Source organism: Cydia fagiglandana, chromosome 5 (genome assembly GCF_963556715.1).
Source record: "Cydia fagiglandana chromosome 5, ilCydFagi1.1, whole genome shotgun sequence".
Classification (NCBI taxonomy): domain Eukaryota; kingdom Metazoa; phylum Arthropoda; class Insecta; order Lepidoptera; family Tortricidae; genus Cydia; species Cydia fagiglandana.
In genome coordinates this window covers 13,830,709-13,853,589 of record NC_085936.1, presented here as the reverse complement: position 1 = coordinate 13,853,589, position 22,881 = coordinate 13,830,709, and the positions used below count along the sequence as shown (strand labels likewise).

At 38.6% G+C, this 22,881-nt stretch overlaps 1 protein-coding gene across 1 annotated transcript in view; it reads left to right on the top strand.

Moving 5' to 3' along the window:
* Positions 1-22,881, top strand: part of LOC134664566 (myosin heavy chain 95F) — a 52,811-nt gene that overhangs the window by 10,796 nt on the left and 19,134 nt on the right. Inside the window, exons 2-9 of the mRNA XM_063521280.1 lie at positions 13,093-13,282; positions 15,338-15,411; positions 16,300-16,429; positions 17,956-18,120; positions 18,608-18,870; positions 19,525-19,674; positions 20,490-20,746; positions 21,300-21,457. Of these exons, the coding sequence (XP_063377350.1) occupies positions 13,099-13,282; positions 15,338-15,411; positions 16,300-16,429; positions 17,956-18,120; positions 18,608-18,870; positions 19,525-19,674; positions 20,490-20,746; positions 21,300-21,457 (1,381 nt within the window). The 5' untranslated portion in view covers positions 13,093-13,098. The remainder of the gene's footprint in view (positions 1-13,092; positions 13,283-15,337; positions 15,412-16,299; positions 16,430-17,955; positions 18,121-18,607; positions 18,871-19,524; positions 19,675-20,489; positions 20,747-21,299; positions 21,458-22,881) is intronic.

Here is a 22,881-nt window from a genome sequence, read left to right as displayed (position 1 = left end):
TTACACGTTTTGTAAATTTTGCTACAAATGGTAAAATTGTCACATAATTTCCATCTCCAATCCCACGCAACGCGATATCGATCGCTGTTGCAAGGCTTCCGACTCGGTCCGCTGGAGAAGGCTCCGTTACTCAATCCGGGCTTAACGGGATGACGTCCGATGACAACTGGTCTCAGGTGTAACAGGCCAGCGTCTAGTCGCAGCAATTAATACAGAGGTAGTTATTGTATTTTATAGCCGCAACGGAAAAAAAAATCCTAGGCAGTAATTGTATATCCTATTGGTGCTACAAGCAGATACCCACTTGGAGACTGCGATTATCTGCTATATTCGGTTATTTAGCAATTATTGTAATAAATTATTTCTAACCTTAAGAAAAGAAACTGCTATTAACTTGGGTATTTCTTTACTCACTTGGACAAATTAATATACAGGTTCTTACTGACACTATCACAAATGATTTTAACAATGAAAAATTACTCTTTTCCTTTGGATGGTATTTAAATTTCCATATGATCTTACAATATGAATATGCACACCTTTGCTCCAGTTTAAGAGAAAGTGTATCTTAATGTCTTAAGTACATACGATAATGACCTAGATCCACTACTAATTGATACTGCGCTTATGTATCAGTTTCCCGTAATCAAATCAGCGTAGCGTGAACATTTAAGATTCGCGTGTTTCAAATATTTCTTATTTATTACTGTTACGTCAGAAACAGTCATTGTTTTTGGTTTTGAAAGTAACTTTGTTTCGGATTGGAGCACGGAGTAAGTGAACTCGAATTAAGTAGAGCTGCATAACACATTGTGCACCCGAAATGTGGGCCACGCGTAATTGTATTGTCTTCGCTTTTCATTTACGATATGAATCCATTTTTTTCCACGTTTGTTTCATATTGTTTGATAGATCTTCTTTATTATTTGCTTTCTGGTCACGTTTGTATATGTATGTCCTGTTCATTATTTATTAATTACGGAATCAGTTATGGCGATGGCATGCTGTTTTGAATGCGTTACACATGCTTTACGAGTATGTTTCATCTACTTGGTAAAATATAAACAGAAATTTAGCACTAAATTCGGAAAAGCTTATCTCACCGGTTTACCTAAAAAAACAAACATTGAGATATCATTTGGCAGTTTATTTTAAATTGCTTCGTAAATTATCACCACAGTTCCGTCATGCCTTAGAATTTGTATGATACTTACCTTGAGAGGATATATACAACGATTTTCTTTTATTACACGACTGCCCAAAAAAAAGAGTATTGTTTTCAGCGTTCATGTTTGTATATCATATGTATTTCAACCGCTATTCTAAACTTTATTCATTTTGTAACTACGACGTCGGATTTCCCATTATACGATATGGCGTATTTCGCACGTCACTCGCTTCAGCCGAAGGGGAGGCCAAATTGATACGGCCCTGATGCCTTGCATGATTTATTCGTTAACCTGCGTTATTGATAAATGCAGTTTGACCTTATCTGTTGATCTGTAATTGTCACAATTAGCGAACTACGCAAGAGTTCAGGATCAACCATTGACATTAACTGTTAATAGTTTGGATTAAGATTAACGTCATATCGATTGTACCACTCACATCAGGCCGTTGGTAAAAAGTTGAGCGGTGATTTTCTAGTAAATGGTAAAAACTAGTTTATTTATTACATTTTGACTTAACATAATACAAGTCAGCTTCATGCAGCCAAGTTTTCAACTAGTCCGTAGTAAACCAAAATAGCAACTACTTACCTACCGCCTCAGTTAAACCTGTAGTCCCGTGGATGAGCTATATTAAAAGGCTTGGATTAGAGTGCTACGCTGTAACTTTGTTAAATTGATAAATCAAGTTAGCGGAATAGAAAGCGCGAATCGGCTTAAGTCAACTTTAATCCGTTCCGTCCGTCCGTAAGTATGTAATTTTTTTGACATTAATAACCGAAATATAGCGCATAAACGAGCGCAAGTTAAAACAAAGTTTATATTGAAGTGAAAACTTCTTTAGCGGCGCTGTGCAAAAATTTTTAAACTCGAGACAGCGTAAGGCGTAACGCGTAAGGCGCTTGCGTGACGTCATGTGTGACGGACAATGTCAATGTTTTTTGATTTAAATGCCATCTAGTGAGTTTCCCTCAAACTGGTATTAATATAACTGTAGTAAGTCAAGTCAAGTAAGTCATACATAGTGCTGCAGATATTTTGCACTAGATGGCGCTGTTATTTTGAGTTACAATGTCGTTGAGTTTCACATCTGCCGGCACTCCCGGAGTGCACCCGGTTGTTTGTTTTGTATTTGCATTCCGTCGTTTTCTCGTATGACATTAGACGAAAGTGCTTCATCAAAGTAAGAGCCTATACATCAACGACACATTAAGGCATCTTACCAATACTCTCTGGAAAGTCACATATTAGCTCATTTCCGTTCGCAGTTCCTTTTCCGTTTCTATTGACTCTATGCTAATGGACCTCGTAATCGTAACCATTCGCGGCAATTGATTCCAGTCAGGTTTCTAATGTCGCCAGTTCGTCTCGTAATGTCTGATTTATTTTTGTATTGTGTGATGATGATGTGAAGTCATCTATCTTATATGGCTTCTTTCACTGCTATATATATATCATTTATAAATACAAGGCTAAGTTCTAGGAGCGAGAACACAATTTTGAAACTAACAGCCATCGCAGAACTTCGAATAGATTTTGTTAGTTTTCGACGTTGCATTTTAAAGCACCCCTAAAAGTTGCCTGAAAAGTTGAAATCCATCAACCCGTAGACACGGTCGATTATAGCCACACAAAACTAAATGTGACCTTTCCAAGGCCAAATAGGGAACAACACATTTCCCTATCGTTTTATTATGCCGTTAGCTACATTCACTTTTACTTGTGTTTTGCAACATTTCGTATTCGGAGTGCGGCGTGACATTTAAATTAGCGCAAATTAGCTAAAACTAGCCACAGTGTCGTTTCCTTGACATGTAAACGGCCATTAAGCGATATCGTGGCAAATTGGCAAGAGTGAGGATTTGGGCCCACAGTTAATTCTCCTCTAGTCAGAAATATCTTGTACCTTTGCCATATCTTTGGCATTGTCGTAATTACCAGTACAAATTGACAAACCGATTTAATCGAAAAGTGGATCTGTGAGCTCTAGCCCTCGCGAACCACCATCGCTCCGCCAATTAAGAAAAACGAAAAACAAAAACTGAATAGAGCTTATTTATCGAATCTGCTTACCTTTCACGAGAATCGTTCGAGTAACGCAATTTGTAGAGGAGAACATCCGGGCAGACATACGAATACTTTTCGCCCCATGCTTTGCTCCTGCTCGGTCAATTTCAACTAAGCTCCCTCTACTATCCTATATGCCGTCTATATTGGTCCAAATAGGCAAAAGTGCTTCAATCACTAATGATTTTTAGAGATTTGCATAACTAATCGGCCAACGATTATGTCTCCTTGACATATAAACGGTCATTAGGCTAGTGTTAAACCGCAGAGCCTGGTGTTGCGGTCGACGGCATCGGAAGCTAATCCGTTCCATGTCGCCGGTCCGCTATCGGTTGTATCTTGTATCTGCCATCAGCTTTGTTATGCTCTGGGTTTTTATTTTGCGTGTCGGTTTCTGCACTGCTGGCGGTAGTGAAATAAGGCTGTTACGGGCTATTTAAATTATCACTAGCCCTAGCTAAGGGAAGAAAAAGAGAGCAATAAATAAAAAAAAAGAAGTAATGACTAGAAATAAGCCGATTAACCGATTGAATAAACTCATTTCAGTTAAAAAAGACACACACACACACTATCATTAATTTCTCTAAATGATATTTTCATAGTCACTACAACACCCCCTTTTGAAGTAGTCTGTCAAAATACCCACCAACCCACCATGCATCAAACACGCAAGGACGGTAAGGACAGCATGGCCTGATGTGAAAATCAATGTACATATAATATGTATTAAATAATATATGTAGGTTAAGAATATATGTAGTCGAACGAAAATATTGCATTACTTATTTTTATTTTAGCAACCAATATGATTGTGATGGTCTTATTCAATATCACACTCAAAATAATTCCAAAATGTTTACCATGTACCTCTAGGTAGCAAATATTTGATTTAACCGGCTTCAAAAGTCATCTATTAATACTGTATTCTATAGCGAAGACGTATTTACATGATAATACTATTCTTTGCTGCTTATAAACGTAAGGATTCAAGTCATGCTCGCTGACTCACACGTTTCTATTTTACATTTGGTAACTTAAAGACCATATGTTGTGCTATGAATCGTAAAATACACATAAGAGGTTCTCTGAACGGGAGATGAACAGTTCAAAGACCCAAAATATAGGCCACGAAATTTTTACTAATTGGCCATTTTGACCAACATTACTGAAAAAAAGGAATTATATATTTTTGTACCATTAACATAAGATAGCTACAATGACTTCGCAAAAAAGGTTATCAGCATTGTAAGTCGCGTTGCAACATTTATGTACAGTTAAATCTGTTGAAATATCTGCAGAAGCTTGACAGTTCCGTATGAACGGTAAGCATTCTCTCAATTTTACCGTTGTTGCATGGGTCACTGCAGCGACCGTGTTTTCCGAGCTGCCTCAATGTAAAATGAAGTAACCACCTATCTGGGTATACACAGTTACTGTATTTTAGAATTGTGATGGCCAGCCGTTTACCGGTTGGAAATGGTGCCCGGCAAACCAGTTCCCTTATCACTCACCTTGCCATTGAAGACGATGACTAACGTGTTACGTCATGAAAATATGGTTTTACGCTGACATTGAGTAGAAAAGGACTTGAGAATCATTAATTATTCTATAGTTTACGCCGTTTTCCTAATATTACGGTAACGTAACGATTACTTACTTGTGTTGCGCATTGTATCGCGTGACGATAATACATAAGGACATAATTACTTATGCCAATATGCCATTTTCGAATTGTTTTTGCATTTGTATGCAAGTAAATTGAGTATTGATTCGGGCCTTACTAACCTACTTAGGATTTTACGCTTGTAGGTTTGCGACAACGGTGTGGTAATTTTACAAGTTATTATATTGCAACATGCGATTTTAGCCAAAACAATGTTTTCTAAGATATTGTTAGTTTGAGTTGCGAAGGTCGCCTATGATATTGCGTAACCTAGATTTTATATAAAAAGTTACCCTAATTGTTTTTAATTACTTGACAATGATTCCGTTGTAACTTTAGGGTATTATTTATTCTTATTTTTATATTTATAATCTACGCATACTGGTATTTCATACACCGTTTTGGAGTAGTGGGTGTGGTATTTACATTGTTCACAATGAATGTGATTGCGTCTCCTCTGCGTGTGTGCGTTTCCTAATTTTTACAACATATCCTGTAATCCAGTTGACTTTTAAATTCCCGGGTGAAAAACCACAGACACAATCAATCAAGCATTTTATGCCTCTGTAGGCAAGAGCCGGATAATTAAACCATATGTTTAACACGCCAGCAAGTTCAAGGTTTAATTGGATCAATAAGAACTGGATTCTCAACGATGCCTGTATAAGTCGAGGCAGGTGCCCGACTCCTACGCTCGAATCATATTCCGTGTACAATTATCTTAATCTTATTGCAATCGAATAAGGTGCACAATTGCGTAAATACTTATATTTCAACACTACGCCGTTTTTTTTGTATATGCCTAGCATGCCAGTGATATGTAAAGTCTTTATTACAATTGAAACAATGGTCTGTGAACATAGCATTACACAGATAAGTACTTTATTTTTATACGGAATGCAGTTACAGAGATTTTATCAAACCCTTTACTTTTCTTTTTAAAGCAAATTGGCTTCAGGAAGGAAAAGCGTTGACTATTCAGGAAATCTCGTATAATTTAAGATTGTGATTTATTATCGGTGCGTGTGATTTATCATGTATTCCGAAGCCGAGAGGCATTTTAATACAAAAATTAAAAGTAATCATAAAAACGGTTCAACGTTTAATGATTCCAGACTAATGACGCTGTCTCGTAAACAATTTAATAATTGTCTATAATACATGAATGAGACCTATTATATCCTAAAAGAAACAATTAAAATAACTGTGTCTTTAATGAAATATTCCTTACTATTTGGATCATTGTTTTGTTCAGACACTTCACTGCGACACCGTGTATTCGCTATAGTGACTTTATTTAGTTACATTAAAACACTACAATACTATTCGCAAGGAATCGTAAATCCAGTCTCACACCGTTTCATCACGAAGTGTCGACATGGAAATAGAGCAAGAATTTTCATTGTGCTTCGAGCCTTGGAGCTGCTTGGAGATAAGATAAAAGACCGGCTAATTGTGCGCCATTGTTTTCAACATTCCGATTGGTTTACTACACTTTTTTACAGTTTCAGTTGAAACTGTTTAAGACCAAGGTGAGATCACTTATTAGATGAATCGTATGTCGCATAAAAATATCTCTGACGACTTCAACATTACTCTCCTTATAAGAATAACGTACCCGCTCAATACATCACTAACTAGATTATATACATACATAAAAATACTTCTAAAGACATGTCAAATCTTCACTTCTGAAATGATTGAACGTCCTAAGTTCTAAAAACCTGCGAACGCTTGGGCTCTATTCTCTTATCTTTCTTTAGATATATCCTTCTTATTTGTCCCGTCGATTTTTGCTGCAATTAGCTCCATCAGTTTTAATACTTATTCTAAAACCAAGTACCTAATCGAAGTGAACGTGTAATAAGTACGCTACGAGTAAGCTAACCGGATTAGGCTTATAAATGAAGTAAGAAGTAGGTAAACGAAACAGTATTATGGTATTTTACTGCTTACTCTACCTACTGCAGTAAGTAGACGAAATGCGAATTATGCGAACAATATGCACTTGTTGTCAATTTTAGTTTTTTGAATAAGTCGCTGAGAGTGAGAGGAGGAAAGATGATATATGATCATGACATTCATGACGGTCAAAAGTTCACTTTAAGGATCCATAAAAGCATTTAACTGGGAACATTTTCCACACATGGATTAAATAAGTAATGATTCACATAAAATTACAATTTTAACATAATTTGTCCAACCTTTTCCTTGTTAATCTTAGATCCCTTTAGTTTGGAGTATTATTTTGGCTTATAAGTAATTCAAAAACCTGCAGTACGCAATTTATATTTACACACGCATTACACGAACCATCTGTATCTACACCATAATGTGGGGTTGTCAATTCCATTACAGCTATAAAGACGAGGTAACTGGGCATTAAACTACTTGAGTGACTTTCGACATCATTAAATTGCATGAGTTATAACTTCTGATCTCTAGAATTAATGATTTATTTGTATACCGTCATAATTACAATAATTTATTTAATCACACCGGCCTTTCAAACCCATTTCAGCGTTCTCATCTCGATGTGTCATTCCAGACAAAGAGAGGAGCAATTGCGTGAGATCTCGGAGATGTCTGGCGTGTCAATGAATGTGAATCATTCGCTTTCCGGCGATTTACAGGCATTACCAACCCAGATTTGCTACACTCAACGAACATAATTAAACTACACAAACACTGTTTCAGATTTCTACTTAAATTTAGTATGAATTCGGACCTTGTGCTCTGCACTTAAAGGATGACTTTAAAACTCTATTTTCTATTTAACTACAACCAATTACTGCCTAGAAAACCTGTTAACAGAACCCGTTCGCTGTTGCGATCGCCTGCGTCTATAATCTAAACTAATATCTAAGGAAGTATAGATGTTCTAGGTACCTAATCTTCAGAATTGATGGCCAATTTAAAAATGCCAGCTCGTCTATAAAACAGCCACGTGTTGTTAGATGCGATCCTCTGATATTGGCTGCTTTTTATGCGAAAATGTCTCTACTATAATTACAGGCCCATTTTAATGTCAACATGAGAGTCTACCGTAGAAATTAAGCCTAATATATGTTAAAGGGCAAGTCGTGACTCGTGACATCCAAGAATAGCGAAGGTAATGATGGGACAATGAAAATTGACACGGTAAAAGCGTATAGGTGCGGTCAGTGGTCCTATTTTCTGAAATGGCACGGTTCGAGGTCGTGGGGTCAGGCCTAATGTACGACTTGACCAGATTTGTCCAATCATGCAAATGTAAACCCTAGATGTATGAAGATAAGGTTTAGTATCTATGAAAGGGTCTTCGTAAGTCCGAGGAACCATTGTCGAACACGGTCTAAAAAGGCAGAGGTCGCCGACATGATTTATTAGGTTCTTCGTGATACTTTGTGTTGGTTATGTTCGTGTGAATCCGCCGAGTGCAAATGGAATTGTGTGACTCATCAATGTTATGGTTGGCACAGCCGTTTGGGTTACAAGTTTCGATGAATTTGTTACTTGGACTAATTATCTTGTTTTCGTACATCACATTGTTATCTATGTGCTTATAATACCTGTTTCTATGATCTCTAAAGCCGAAAGCGTATACAGTATTTTATTTTGTATTTTTGACTTTACTTATTTCATATTTTAGGTTTTCCCTTAAATCAATCGTTAGGATGAAGAAAGCCCATAAACTTTCGTACAAAATAATAATTTTAATCGGTCACAATTTTTAATGGTCTGCCTCCCAATAGATGTTTAATTATTGAACGTGATTACAGGAGAGATCTGACCTTTTTAGAATAAGCCCTTCAAATGCAAGTGCACGCAACTGCATTTAATAGACTAAGATCAATGCAAGTACACGAACATGTACCGCCCACATTTTCCTAACCAGTTTTAGGTATAAAGTAGTGTTTTGCCTGGCCTCCGCTTCTGCTGGTCTTCGTACTTATAAATGAGTTCTAGTAATCCTAGTGAACATTTTTCCATGACAATGAAATTCTTCAATTTGGAGTACGGTCTGATTTTGCATAAAATTGTTCTGTAAGTAATGTTGGTATTTTGAGGTAATTGATATGCCATTATTGGTATGCTTTAGTTGCAGGTTCCATGGTCATTGAAGTCCAACATTTTAAATCGAAGGATTACGAGTATAGCATTTATTATGTTCTGTTTTAGTCTTGCTTCTCATTCAAGGGATTATAGCGTAGCACCTACTTGCTAATCGTGTTGACACCTTGACTTGGTAACATTCTTTCTTTTATTTCTTTACAACTACCGCATTTTTCTAGGCAAGGAAAACTACCGGCAAAACTCGTGATTATATTACGTCAAACGTCGTCGTCATCGTCAAAATGACATTCTGTCCTGTTGTTTATTAATAGTGAAATCTGTAAAAGCGTATTTATTGTAAAACAAACACAAAAATGGGTAAATAATAATAAAATGAACTCAAAGGCAGTGCAAAATCATGTGTTCATAATTAAACCAATATCAGTATGAACAGTTTATCCCCAGCGCTGCGCTGCTTCATTCTCATAAGGATAAATGAGCAAAAACGCAGCTTTCATCAACGGCTTGATTGTGTCACGTTCTTATTGCACCGCATGATCTCTAGACTAACTACCTACACAACATAATGGCCTTATTTCAACTCATTAAGAGCTACTGCCGCGGCTCAGGATTATAAAGTTACTTTCATTGGAGCGTTTCAAACGATTTCTGCGACGAGTCTACAAGCCCGAGGATGAAGTAGCAGTTTATTTGTGAAAACACGTTACAATTACAACGTTTGATCAATGAAATAGGAACGGTAGCGGTACGATTTTCTTGCAAGTTATAATATTTCTAGGCCTGGAAAAAGTTGTATGTTACGTTGCAAAAGTCGTCGCAATCTCCATGTAAAACCCCGTTCTAATCTTTCTTTCCGTTTCATATCATAATACAGTCTCTTAAGACTAATTAATAACATAGTATATAAGACTATTGCTTGTGCAAAATTTGATTCCTATTTTGATTTTAAAAAGTTATCCTTGTAAGTTCCTAATATGTTACTGCTTTCATAAAGGAACAATTGTATAATACCTTTCTTTACAATTAATAAACAATTAAAGTATTTTTAATATAAACCAATTTTATGGAAGTTAATTGGTCTCCAAATTAAATGCCTGTTATTAATAGTTTGTGTATAATAATTAGTGTCAAGATCGCAAATTGTATGACTTATTGTTTGTTTTCCTAATTGATTCTCAACGCTGTTTTATAGAATTTTCCATGATAATGAGTACTCATATTATCGACCACATTTAGATTCCTATCTATTAGTGCGGTAATATCCGTTTTAAGTTTAGTATCAGTTTTGATTCAGTAAAGTGTTGTTGATAATAACAGTTTCTTTGACGTTAAGTGAGTGCCCTTAGTTTGGGACTATGATTTGCTCGTATTTTAAAAACTAAGCAGCATCTACAATTTAAGTCATTGGTAATATCCAATAATGTTTTTCGGATAAGATCGAGTGAAAGGTGCGACTTTAATATCATATTAATGATTTAGTCAATTCTTATAATCATAATATATCATATCAAGGTTGGTTGTTATCCATCCGTTGTAACCCACCATTGACTAGTCAATAATCAACGTAATGGCTTAATACCTCAAATTGCTAGAGGCGCCGTTATAATATGTAGGTATGTACTTACAACATTTAGAATGGCAAGTAATTTGTCTCCATTTCCACGGCAGCCAGTCTTTGGTCTTTGTTCGTTTGCGCTTTCATTCGCTTTTCCTGTTCGTTTCTTCTCGCTGCATCGAATAATTCCCTTCGTTTATCCACGCCAGCAGCTATTCATGTTTACTCGTATACCTTTTGTGATTTTCTACGTAATGTTTCGGACAATTTTCTCGGCTTTGTCCCGGAAGCAGCTCAGCGTTGGGAACTGTGTCGTTTGGTGGAAGTCTTACAGCTACCCTTAATTTGTAGGACGCGGTGGGTAGGGAATTAGTGTAGTGAATAATCCCGTATCAAATTACCAAGTGGATTGCTTTGTATGAACAATTTGTTACTAAATCACGATGCTTCCTGCTGATCCTGATATTGATTTATGTAGTTTGTTTGTTTTACTTGCTTTTGATTATAAACAAATTCCGTCTTCAAGTCAATTGAGGCTCACTCTGTTCCCTCATTTTGTGTAAGTACCGGTAATATTGCTTGTTATGTTCTAGAGTTCTACATCATTGTTGTTCTCACGTTTACCGCATTAGCTATGTCCAATCTAGTGTTTCGCGAAATTGCGCGGATGCGGGTTTATCTGATACATTTGAGTTTGCTGTAAAACTGTAAGTGTCTATTGTTTCAAGTTCACTGACAACTTAATATAGGTATAGTTCGTTTTTTTAGCATTAGAAAGAACTTGCAAGAAGGTAAGCGATGTCTTTTAATTGAAAAACGCTTTTTAAAAATCAAAAACTATTACTTATGATAGCAGAAGAATATAAATGATTGTATTAGATTCATAATTGTTACATATTTTTTAAATGTGTTTTTCAATTAAAAGACACATCAAGATTGTTTACCTTATTTCTAATGCTAAAAAAACGAACTATAGGTATAGGGAGTATAGGCTCTGAGTCTCTTATTATTTTTATTGTTTGTCACGGCTGAATTTTGAATGTTAATAAGTACTTAGGTTCACAAAATTTAGTTGATACGACTTGGATTACCAATGCAGGTTTTTCTTCCTTTAGACGTCATTCTTGGTGTCACGGTCTTTTAATTGAACTTGCTGCAATCCGAAACGTTACCGGTACAGTTTTTGTTTCCGTCGTTCCATCTAGCGGAACGAGGCGCCTGTTTTTACGGACCCTCCTTACGTCATTTTGAAAGTGTAGGTTATGCTCGCTAGGTCCGAAAGTGAGTTAATCGTACGTTAATTCTAGCGGAATTACATCGGGCTTAGTATCTCAGTGTAAGTTTTTTTCGCAAGTTTTTTTTGCCAGCAAAATCACAAACAGTTAGGTAGGTAGCTTATACTTATTGTTAACATACATTTTTCAAAGCACCCTACGCTAATAACTACGTTTCTGCTTTGGATCAATATTAAAGTGGGTATATATTTCCCTTACTTTGCCATGTTATATGTCCTAACTAAATTAAAACATAGGTAACTTCAGGACATTCACAGTTTAGTTCTTTGATTGAGTCAATGTTCTGTTGGCTTAATTAAATACGAGGTCACCCTTTTATATTTTGTAAAGTATTCAAGTATACAATATTCTTTTGTAGTTTTAGGTATTTTGTACTTAATAGCTGCGATAAGAGGCTTGAATCAAGATTATCAATGCAGTAAATTAATTCATAATATGTGCTCTCGGTAGATTAATTGATATCAAAACATCAGTGTTCTTAAGATTTTTAGAAATGTATTTTCTTGTTGCAATACCATCAGTCCATCACTAAGTATACAAACAATAAACATCCTACCCATAAAGATGTTTATCAATCACTGTTATGTTTCAAGTGGTATAACACGTGTTCATTAGACTGTTATTAATGTGTTGCACTTCCTACATCAAAATAAAGACATTACATCTTATTCCTTTGCAATAAGGTATAGAATGTTTATACATAATTATGTTTAAGTCTGATTTCATACGGTTCATCTTGACGCTTCATGCGAGCTGTGATGTAATTTTAATTACTTAGTCTGAACTCTGAATATGAATAATGCTTCTGGGTTAGTAAAGTCAAGACCCACTTTCGGAAGATAGATAAAGAGAGATTATTAATTGATGTATTTATAAAGCTAGCTTCTAAAGAGAGAGGTAGGAAGTGGCTTAATATTAGGCAATTTGTAATTATGACACATACTATTATATTTTCGATGTTGTTTATCTAACTACAGATTCTAACAGAGTGAAGATGATTCTAACGACGTGAAAATGTCGTTTTTTACCTAATAGTCCTTTCAAGTTCATATTTCTAATATTCTCAAAACTCAAAACCATTGAATCCGAAACGGTGCTCTAGCGGTAATCGATCGGTATATCACGTAATAGCCTCAGTAATAGCTTAATCCGTAGTTGGAATTTCTCTTGATCGAAAGATTGTAGAAATATTCGGAATTGATTGGGTCTACCCTACTTTAATACTCGTAGACCATGACTTCTTTAGTAGCATTGGGGCTGTACTGTAACCATTTTCTGTTGTTGCAGGTCACGATGATGGACAAGCAGCTTGTGTGGGTGCGCGACCCCACGGACGGGTTCGTCCTGGCGCGCATCCAGGAGCTGATGGGCGAGGAGGTGGACGTACTGCCTCTGGATAACAAGCATCCTCGTCGAGTGTGCAGCTTTGAGGATGTCATGCCCGCTGGAGATCCTGCCAAAGACGTCGATGACAACTGTGAGTAGTGTTCACTTGACAAGCGGGAAGATAGGAGCTGATAGTTGAGGAGGTGGATGTACTGCCCCTGGATAATAAGCATCCTCGTCCCGTCTGCAGCGTTGAAGATGCCTTCCCCGCAAGAGACCCTGCCAAAACGGTGAGTAGCGTGACTTAATCAGCGGATAGCTAGGAACTGATAGACTCAACAAGCATCCTCGTCGCAAGTTTGAGGACTGGGAACTCCAGCCTGTCACCGATGTCGATTACTTTTTAGAAACCAATCTCTATAACACAAATATTAGGTCATATTTACCTTTTGGCAGTACTGTTGTTATACTTTTTAGATCAGGATCTCTAGAAGAGTGTCGTATGCATAATTGTTAGACCGCAGTTTGACTTCTGATCCTTGTAGTAGGGCCCCTAGGCTACAAGAAACCTGATGTTGCCGGGCTGAAAAGTGGTGCCGCTCCCCCTACCACCCCCTTGAAAATCCCCTACAAAATGTTCATAGTCTTGAGCGATTCTAATGGTTTTATTTTATTTTTAATTAATTAATAACTTAATTGTGTTAAAATAAGCTGCTATAACATATACCGTGATATATAGAATAGTTTGTCGGAGCTGTTTTTGACGGCCGAGGCTTTGCGAGGTCGTCAAGTAATAAGTTTTAGTAGCAGTTCAACGATGGATTAGTAAAATAATTTTCACACTACCTACAGGGAAGTTTAACCTATATTGGAAATTGGCCTAAGGTCTGTGCCCTCCGGTAGGGTGCCCAGAAAGCTGGCGGCGTTACCGATCTAAACGGTAACGCCAATGCATTGGGCGAGGTAAGCTCCAGCCTTCCGGACACCCGTTGCGTCTATTAGGCGCCTGGCCAACTCTTTATAAACGCTGTGCGCGCCTTGACCTCACAGCCCAATCGTCTCCACCCCAAACGGCTCAAACATGCAGCCGGTATCTAGGGCTGCATATTTGCGCCGCTTGAGATGCTCGGCCGCATCGGCAGCGGCGCCAACCCTGGAAGAGGTCCCATGAAGAAGGGACGGCGCGAGCGTATCCACGCACGTGGCGTCCCAGACGAGGGGTCGACCCAGCTTCCAGGGAACCATTGTCATGCCATGGCCTCTTCCCATCATAAATCTCTTGATTAAATACAAAAAATAAATTACATACTTACTTAGGTAGGTACTTAATGTGAGTTTTAGCATCAAAATTATCATGACAATTGACAGTGGTAATAATATTAGTACCACTTCATAAGTAGTGAGATTTCTCTCATAAATTGTGTTTATAATATTATCAGTAAAAAAAGAGCGCTCCACCTATTTTTGACTTTTTTATTATATTACAATAACGTCGTATAAGCAGTACTAGAACAGAAGAAATTATTTGAAAAACTTAAAGAAAAACTTACAAAAAGGTTAACCTGTATGGTCCTTATCATAATTTTGTTACCTGTATAGTTATTCAATAAAAACTAATATAGATTTAACTTCCCTGTAGTGTGTAAATTATTTTACTAGTCCATCTTTAAATGAACTGCTCCTAAAACTTATTACTTGACGACCTCGCTAAGACTCGGCCGTCAAACCAGCTCCGTCAAACTATTCTATATATCACGGTATATGTTATAGCAGCTTATTTTAACACGAATAAGTTATTAAAAATAAATTAAAACCATTAGAATCTTTCAAGACTATGAACATTTTATAGGGGATTTTCAAGGGGGTGGTAGGGGGAGCGGCACCACTTTTCAGCCCGGCAACATCAGGTTTCTTGTAGCCTAGGAGCCCTACTATAAGGATCAGAAGTCAAACTGCGGTCTAACAATTATGCATACGACACTCTTCTAGAGATCCCGATCTATTTTTATATAATGACGTCTGAGGTGATGTTTGTGCAACCGCCAGAACCGCCTAATGGTCAACTGTAATGTAATGCTCCCTGTAAACTACTGACTGACTGACTTCAGTATCTACTTGAGTTGAAATTAGCGAGAATCCGGGCGATGAGATGGCGACACTTATTAAAATTTTTAATTTTTAATCTGTTTTAATCTCCCATTTTCAGGCGAACTGATGTTTCTCAACGAGGCCACTCTTCTGAACAACATGGTGGAGCGGTACAAAAAGAACAAAATATACGTAAGTATTGTCTTAACTTGTTCGCAAGACTCATTTTTACGAAATAAACGTTGACAATAGATCTTTATCTTATGAGTCATATTGCTTGGATATTCTCACCTTGACGGTTACACTTGGGATTTATTGATCGTTGCAGCTGTTGTTTGCATGAATATTTATTAATACAGTATAGCCTTAATTTTTCAATATTTAGATATTGAAAAATTAAGGCGTCTCGCGGGACTTGGATTGTTTACATTGATCACATAAATTAAGAGATATTTAATTGTATTGCAATAAAATATAATACATTCCTTAATAAAATACCTACCAATTATTAATGTTCCGTACAAAACTTTGTTCACGGAACACTTATGGGATCACTTCGGTCTTGCAAATTAGTTATTTTCTGTTGGAGTAAAGTATGTCGACTTTATTCAGAAATTTCAACATTGCGAAACTTTTCAACCGCCTTGGCCTAGCAAAGAGCCAAGAACAATGGACGCCTAGTCTAAACTGTTAATTATATATGATGCATGCTAATCATCAAGTTCTCTCACATCTCCTCCCACGTTATAGCCTACTTATCCGAATCAGAAACTTAAGTTAAACATCAACTGATATTCAGAAACTTTGCTTACTGTTTCACAACATTGGTTCTACGAGTACTCATAGTGTCAAGAGCGTGCACCTAAATGTGTCTAAGGGCTGATGTAGACGGCGCGCGAACTCGCATGCGATTTTAGTTACATTGATGCGGACTGTTGGTTACGTCCAATTCAAGTGTCCGATAAAAACCCGCAATGGTATGAAACTCGCATGCAAATTCTCGCATCGTCGAAATCGCGCTTAAATCTATAGCGGTTTTTTGGGCTTGCCTTGGCATTATACGAGAAATTTCGTTTCCAGACATATGTAGCGAATATACTGCTGGCAGTGAACCCGTACCGCGACCTACCAGACATGTACTCTTCGGCGACGATCAAGCGTTACCAGGGCAAGTCGCTGGGAGAGCTGCCGCCGCACGTTTTTGCCATCGGTCAGTACAATACAATACTCTTTATTGTACAGGTGTTTACAATAAATGTACAATAATATAAACAAAAACAATAGAGGTAACAACAGGCGGTCTTATCGCTTAAGTGCGATCTCTAAGATCATTTAAGTTCATCGGGATCCGAACCAAGTGGTACTGAAGTTAAAACCCCGCTATTCTCGATTTGTTTCGAACTTGGCCATTTGGTTTGGCTTGGCTATTTTGAATTGAATCAACGCGTGGCCAATTTAAAATGCCAGAGTTCCGAGCCTTACAAAATGGGTTTGCACCTTAAAACCCATCCATCATGCATGATACTTAAAAACTTGTAGGAAGTAGGCAGGTGTTGTATGATGCGGTGTCCATTTTAATATTTGTGACGTTACCTATGAAAAGGGACCTTATTGTCGATGGCGCTTACGCCATTATTAACGATGCTCCGATATAAATACAATGTCGCGCGACGTTGCGCGGCGTAAGCGCCACCGACGATAAGGTCCCTTTTCATATAAAATGCTCCATTTAACACATTCAGTGCCAGCCCGAGCTACGCGCTACGAGCGTAGCCGATAACACGGGAAAAACCGTATGTAGCGAAAAGCGCCTACGAACAGTGAACTCCCCTAGGGAGTCGCTGGCAGTTAATGTGTTAAGCGTTAGCAATCGTATGCCTACCCTACCGTATTTTTTTAGGCTTTATTTATATTAAATTTACTTCAGGCTGCAAGTCTTATATTACAAATAATACAATTGATGTATTAGTCGGAAATCTCCGGATTTTACAAGATGTACGAGTGTAATGAATAATGTATGACGTCTTAATAGTCTTAGTATATGATTGATGGATCAGCATCCATAACGCTATTGAAATGCATTCTGTCCGCATTATATTACGTGACAGTCAGTAATTACAATTGCTAATACTATGACTTATATCCGTTGAATCGCAATTAGAGCTTATTTCTCACGTGACTAATTTAGTTTGAGTAACATTTTTACCTACGTTAAAAACTAAGGTTGAGGTTGTCTCTCAACTACTCCTAGCAATTAGCAATATAGTTTTATTGGTTAGGTATGGTTGTTGCTAGCCATTGCTAGGTAAATAAATACCTATGTCTGTCATCTTGACCCTTGTTAAAAAGGTCGAGTTAAGACTGAGGAAAAAACCTCCACTGAGGTTTTTCTTTAAGACTATTTATCATCATCATAAATTTGATTATTTTCTATGCTACTGTTTTAAGCTCCTGATACTTACATTATTGTGTTGACTTCTTACCTAACCTTCTACTAAGTATTGTACTCCTTCCTTCTAAGTACTGTCTACTAAAGAGTGGTGCCGGCATCAGAAAAGAATAGCACCATCCCATCTCGACCAGTGGGTGTCGTATAAGGCGACTAAGGGAAAACTGGCGACAGATATGCATTTGAGCAAGGCTCGCCCGTATCCTTAGCGGGGTCCTTGCTCACAAGAGCTATACGCGCGCCACATCGAAAAAGAAAACTAAAGAGTATATTTTATATCATTTCAGCTGACAAAGCGTTTCGCGACATGAAGTCTCTAAAGCAGTCGCAGTCCATCATAGTGTCGGGAGAGTCGGGCGCGGGAAAAACAGAATCCACCAAGTACATATTGAAGTATCTTTGCGACCTGTGGGCTAAAGGAGCCGGGCCTGTTGAACAGAAGATTCTAGACGGTGAGTGGCCATTTTATCCCAACTGTGTGTATCTTTGCGTTCCTACGTATCTCAGGAAATCTTTGAAAAACAAGAAGTATACAGGATAGGTAAGATATGAAAGAAATACGAACAAATATGAAGGATATTCTGGTGTAAAATGGTCGCTGTTTAAGTGCTAGTGATTTCTTGCATTAATTGATTGTTCAGCACTTAAATTAGAAGAGAATTACACTGACTACGAAAAATGGAGCAATTGGAAGAGACTCCCACTCTTTTACTGTTCTATTAATGTACGGTTAAGGAATTCAATTTCTGGGCCACTTCGATGCGAAAATAATATGAGATCCCTAGCGGCTTTGTATTGATTGCCACTGTGACAAGGTATACCATACAAATGAAAGTCCTTGAATGTACTACAGGAGAATGGAAAGTAAATCCTTGCCTACACCTTGCCTAAGATGAAATACTGTGTCACATAGTTAACCTTCCCTTCTTCTATCCACAGCGAACCCAATTCTAGAAGCCTTCGGTAACGCGAAAACAACACGAAACAACAACAGCTCCCGTTTCGGCAAGTTCATGGAGGTCCACTTCAGCGCAAAATACCAAGTGGTCGGCGGGCACATCTCCCACTACCTCCTCGAGAAGTCCAGGATCTGCACGCAGAGTGCCGAGGAGAGGAACTACCATGTGTTCTACCTGCTGTGCGCTGGTGCTCCGCAGGAGTTGAGGGCGGCGCTGAAGATCACCAAACCTGATGACTACCACGTAAGTTCACCTTTCTTTGAGATACATTCATTGGTCAAGATAAAACTGATGTTAGAGTTGGCGCCGTGAAGGCTAGCGTCAGTAAATAAGGAGGCTTGCTAAGTAGGTAATGTGGACGTCTGTCAGATCTGAAGCATCTTTTGGTAGTATTAGGCTTGTTTAAACCTGGTAAATGACAAGACATTGCCCAAGTCTGGCTCGGGATCCAGTTTCAAGTATCATCTGGTAGGCACATCTCCCACTATCTCCTCGAGAAGTCCAGGATATGCACGCAGAGTGCCGAGGAGAGGAACTACCACGTGTTCTACCTGCTGTGCGCTGGTGCTCCGCAGGAGTTGAGGGCGGCGCTGAAGATCACCAAACCTGATGACTACCACGTAAGTTTACCTTTCATTGAGATACTTCAAGTGGTATAACTGGATGGTTAAGCTCGGTGCCTGAAACAAAATTTATACCTAAAATTATAACTTTATTTACCCGTAATATGTCCGAAATTGTTTATGTAAGGGTGGTATTCCACCTGTCCAATTTCTTTGTCCAATGCCATTGCGTCTCACTCTCTCGTTAAGCAAAATTTGAGACAAAATATACATTGGACAAATAAATTGGACAGGAGGAATACCATCCTAACTAACGTTGAATGTGAATTTCCAGTACCTGAAGAACGGTTGCACGCAGTACTTCACGACGCCGGAGTCTGACAAGAAGCTGTCCGCCGCGCAGAAGTCCCAGCAGCAGCAGGCCCGGGGCGGCCTCCGGGACCCCATACTGGACGACGTCGACCACTTCCAGGCTCTCCACCAGGTACTAACATCAACACACTTGGCTCACCATTTACAGGCTTTATGTCATTGCAATACGGTTCAACTACAAGAAGCTGTCCGCCGCGCAGAAGTCGCAGCAGCAGCAGGCCCGGGGCGGCCTCTGGGACCCCATACTGGACGACGTCGACCACTTCCAGGCCCTCCACCAGGTACTAACATCAACACACTTGGCTCACCATTTACAGGCTTTATGTCATTGCAATACGGTTCAACTACAAGAAGCTGTCCGCCGCGCAGAAGTCGCAGCAGCAGCAGGCCCGGGGCGGCCTCCGGGACCCCATACTGGACGACGTCGACCACTTCCAGGCTCTCCACCAGGTACTTACCTCTCGATCTAAGGCAACACACTTAAGGGAACATTTGAGATACCTTATATCGTTGTTTTAATGTTTAAAAATGTATTTGCATTTTGAATACTGTAAGCCAAAGATTATAAAAACCTTTCTTTCTCTTTATCAGCTTGGTTAGGTAAAAGCGTCACTTTGGAGGTTTTCCTCTGCTGAGACTAACTGCCACAGTAAGCACAAGTGCAAGTTACAAGTGTTAAATTTTGTTTAACTCTTTCAATTGTATAACACATCTTACGAGGACATGATAATTGATAAATAATTGAATGATTATTGAAAAATGAATTGTTGCACTTGCGCACGGCCGATATTGGCTGAATGTTACGTTCGTCTTTTGCAAGTATTCCTCAGCCACTTCGTTGGTATAGAAACATTGTACAACAGCAACTATCTAAACCGGTGACAATGTATTTTACAAATGTTTTCTTTAACAAACTTTTTTCCGCAGGCCCTAACCCGCGTCGGTCTATCAGACGCCGAGAAGAAATCCGTCTACTCCGTAGTAGCCGCCGTCCTGCATCTCGGCAACATTCAGTTCGAAGAGGAAGGAGGCGCGAGAGGCGGCTGCCATGTCACTCCAACGTCTGAGACTTCACTCGCTACTGCGGCGTCTTTGCTTGGAGTTGATAGTGGGGAGCTCAGGATGGCGCTAGTGTCGAGGCTGATGCAGAGCTCTAGAGGAGGGATGAAGGGGACTGCTATTATGTAAGTAACTTTATGTAGTATTTGATCTCCCAGGGGCGCTGCCTTAGAGCATTTAATAACTGGAGTCGCCTTTAAGAGCTTACCCCTCTGCCGAAAAACTTGCACAATTGTGCAAACTTTTGTAGGGACTGACATGGCTATTTGTACGTTACGTACAAATCATGTAGAAATACATTTGACTTCCACGCAAAAATCGGCAGACTGTTTCATATAGAAAATGACAGCCATATGACGTCTCCAGTTAGTAAATGCTCTACGGGGGCTGTCTATGGTATGGCAACTATGGTACTCTTTGCTTATCGTTGGTAGGCTTAGTTTTAGGGTAATGGCGCTGGTTTTAAGGATAATGCAAAGCTCTGGAGGGGGTACGAAGGGAACCGCTTTTATGCAAGTAACATCATAGACTTCTGCACTCGCTACTTGGCGTCAATAAAATGTTACTTGAGACGGGAAATATTTCATGTAACCATACGAAGTCTTGATTCATCTTAAGGTTACTTTTAGTTAGACATACCTAGTCCATGTTTTTATCCAACTTATTTGTTTTTTTAAGGGTCCCTCTAAAGACGTACGAAGCAGTGTCGGCCCGGGACGCGCTGGCTAAAGCGGTGTACAGCCGCCTGTTCGACTACATCGTGCACCGCATCAACGCATCCATCCCCTTCCAGGCCTCGGCCTACTATATCGGAGTACTCGACATCGCCGGCTTTGGTGAGATATTCTCTATTAAACGGTTATAGTTGGCTGATGATCTTCAGAGTTCCACTAAAGGCGAACGAAGCAGTGTCGGCCCGGGACGCGCTGGCTAAAGCGGTGTACAGCCGCCTGTTCGACTACATCGTGCACCGCATCAACGCCTCCATCCCCTTCCAGGCCTCGGCCTACTATATCGGAGTACTCGACATCGCCGGCTTTGGTGAGATATTCTCTATTAAACGGTTATAAGGTTGCCTCCAGAATCTCGCGAACCAAATTGACAGGTCAATGTGCACAAATGATACCACAGTTTGGCCAGTGCTGTTCATATCGATATTTTCAAAAAAGTTTGATTAGAGAATATCGCGAGAATTCACCGCTAGCGGCGCTACTGTTGCGCGATCAGTTAAAATGTATCTTTAAATAAGTAATTTAAGTTATTTTACAAATGTTACTTGGTACATATTTCGAAAATTGTGCAATTTTATAGTAATAGATAGATACAAGGATATTGGATACACATATTGTAGGTAATAAAATAAATATTTTATTATATTTATTTTATTTTGTTTGTTAGGAAATCTTACAGCTAGAGTAACAAGTAGTAGGTGATAACATAGAAACAGTGATTTTGGCTCAAAATACAAAAAAAAGGCCGACCCAGATGGGGAAATAAGATAAGATAAGAACTCTCATATAATTTGTGTGGTGTGGACGTAAAAATTAAATCGTCTCGGTGATCCCTACTGCTTCGATTGTAATTATTGTAAAGAAGACCAGTCCCTAAACTGGACATTCAAGTTGACAATTAGGTCAGAATTTAAATACAGTTAGACCAAAAAAAGTCTGCAGCAATTTTGATAGCCCACGCAGTGCAAGTATTATTTTAAACGTCAAACTTCTAATGAAAATATGCCGTATTAAATAATAGTTGCACTACGTGGGCTATCAAAATCGCTGCAGAATTTTCTTGGTCTAACTTTAATTATCGATCAATCTCATCTTCCGGCCACATTGTATAAAATTAAATCACCAATTGTTTAAGATTTATGGCGACCACCGCGAGCTCTTGAAATAAACAACATGCCCCCAAACCTGCATACTAACATTGAAATTTGTCAGTTTCGCATCCGCACCTCCTGATTTGATTGGTAACGTCACAATCTTACAATCGAATCAACCACATTTCTCGTCACATTCATACAAATCGAAATCGTTTGAGACTTGTGACCCCTTTATAATTATGACATGGGTAGTAAGTGCAATATCTTACTTATCGATATCATTTTATCGACATATACCCCTGACTATTTTTTCTTTGCTATTCCTGGTATCATTTTATTTGTCAAACTCATGTCAATTTAGTTCGCGAGTTTCTGGAGGCAACTGTAGTTGGCTGATGATCTTCAGAGTTCCACTAAAGACGTACGAAGCAGTGT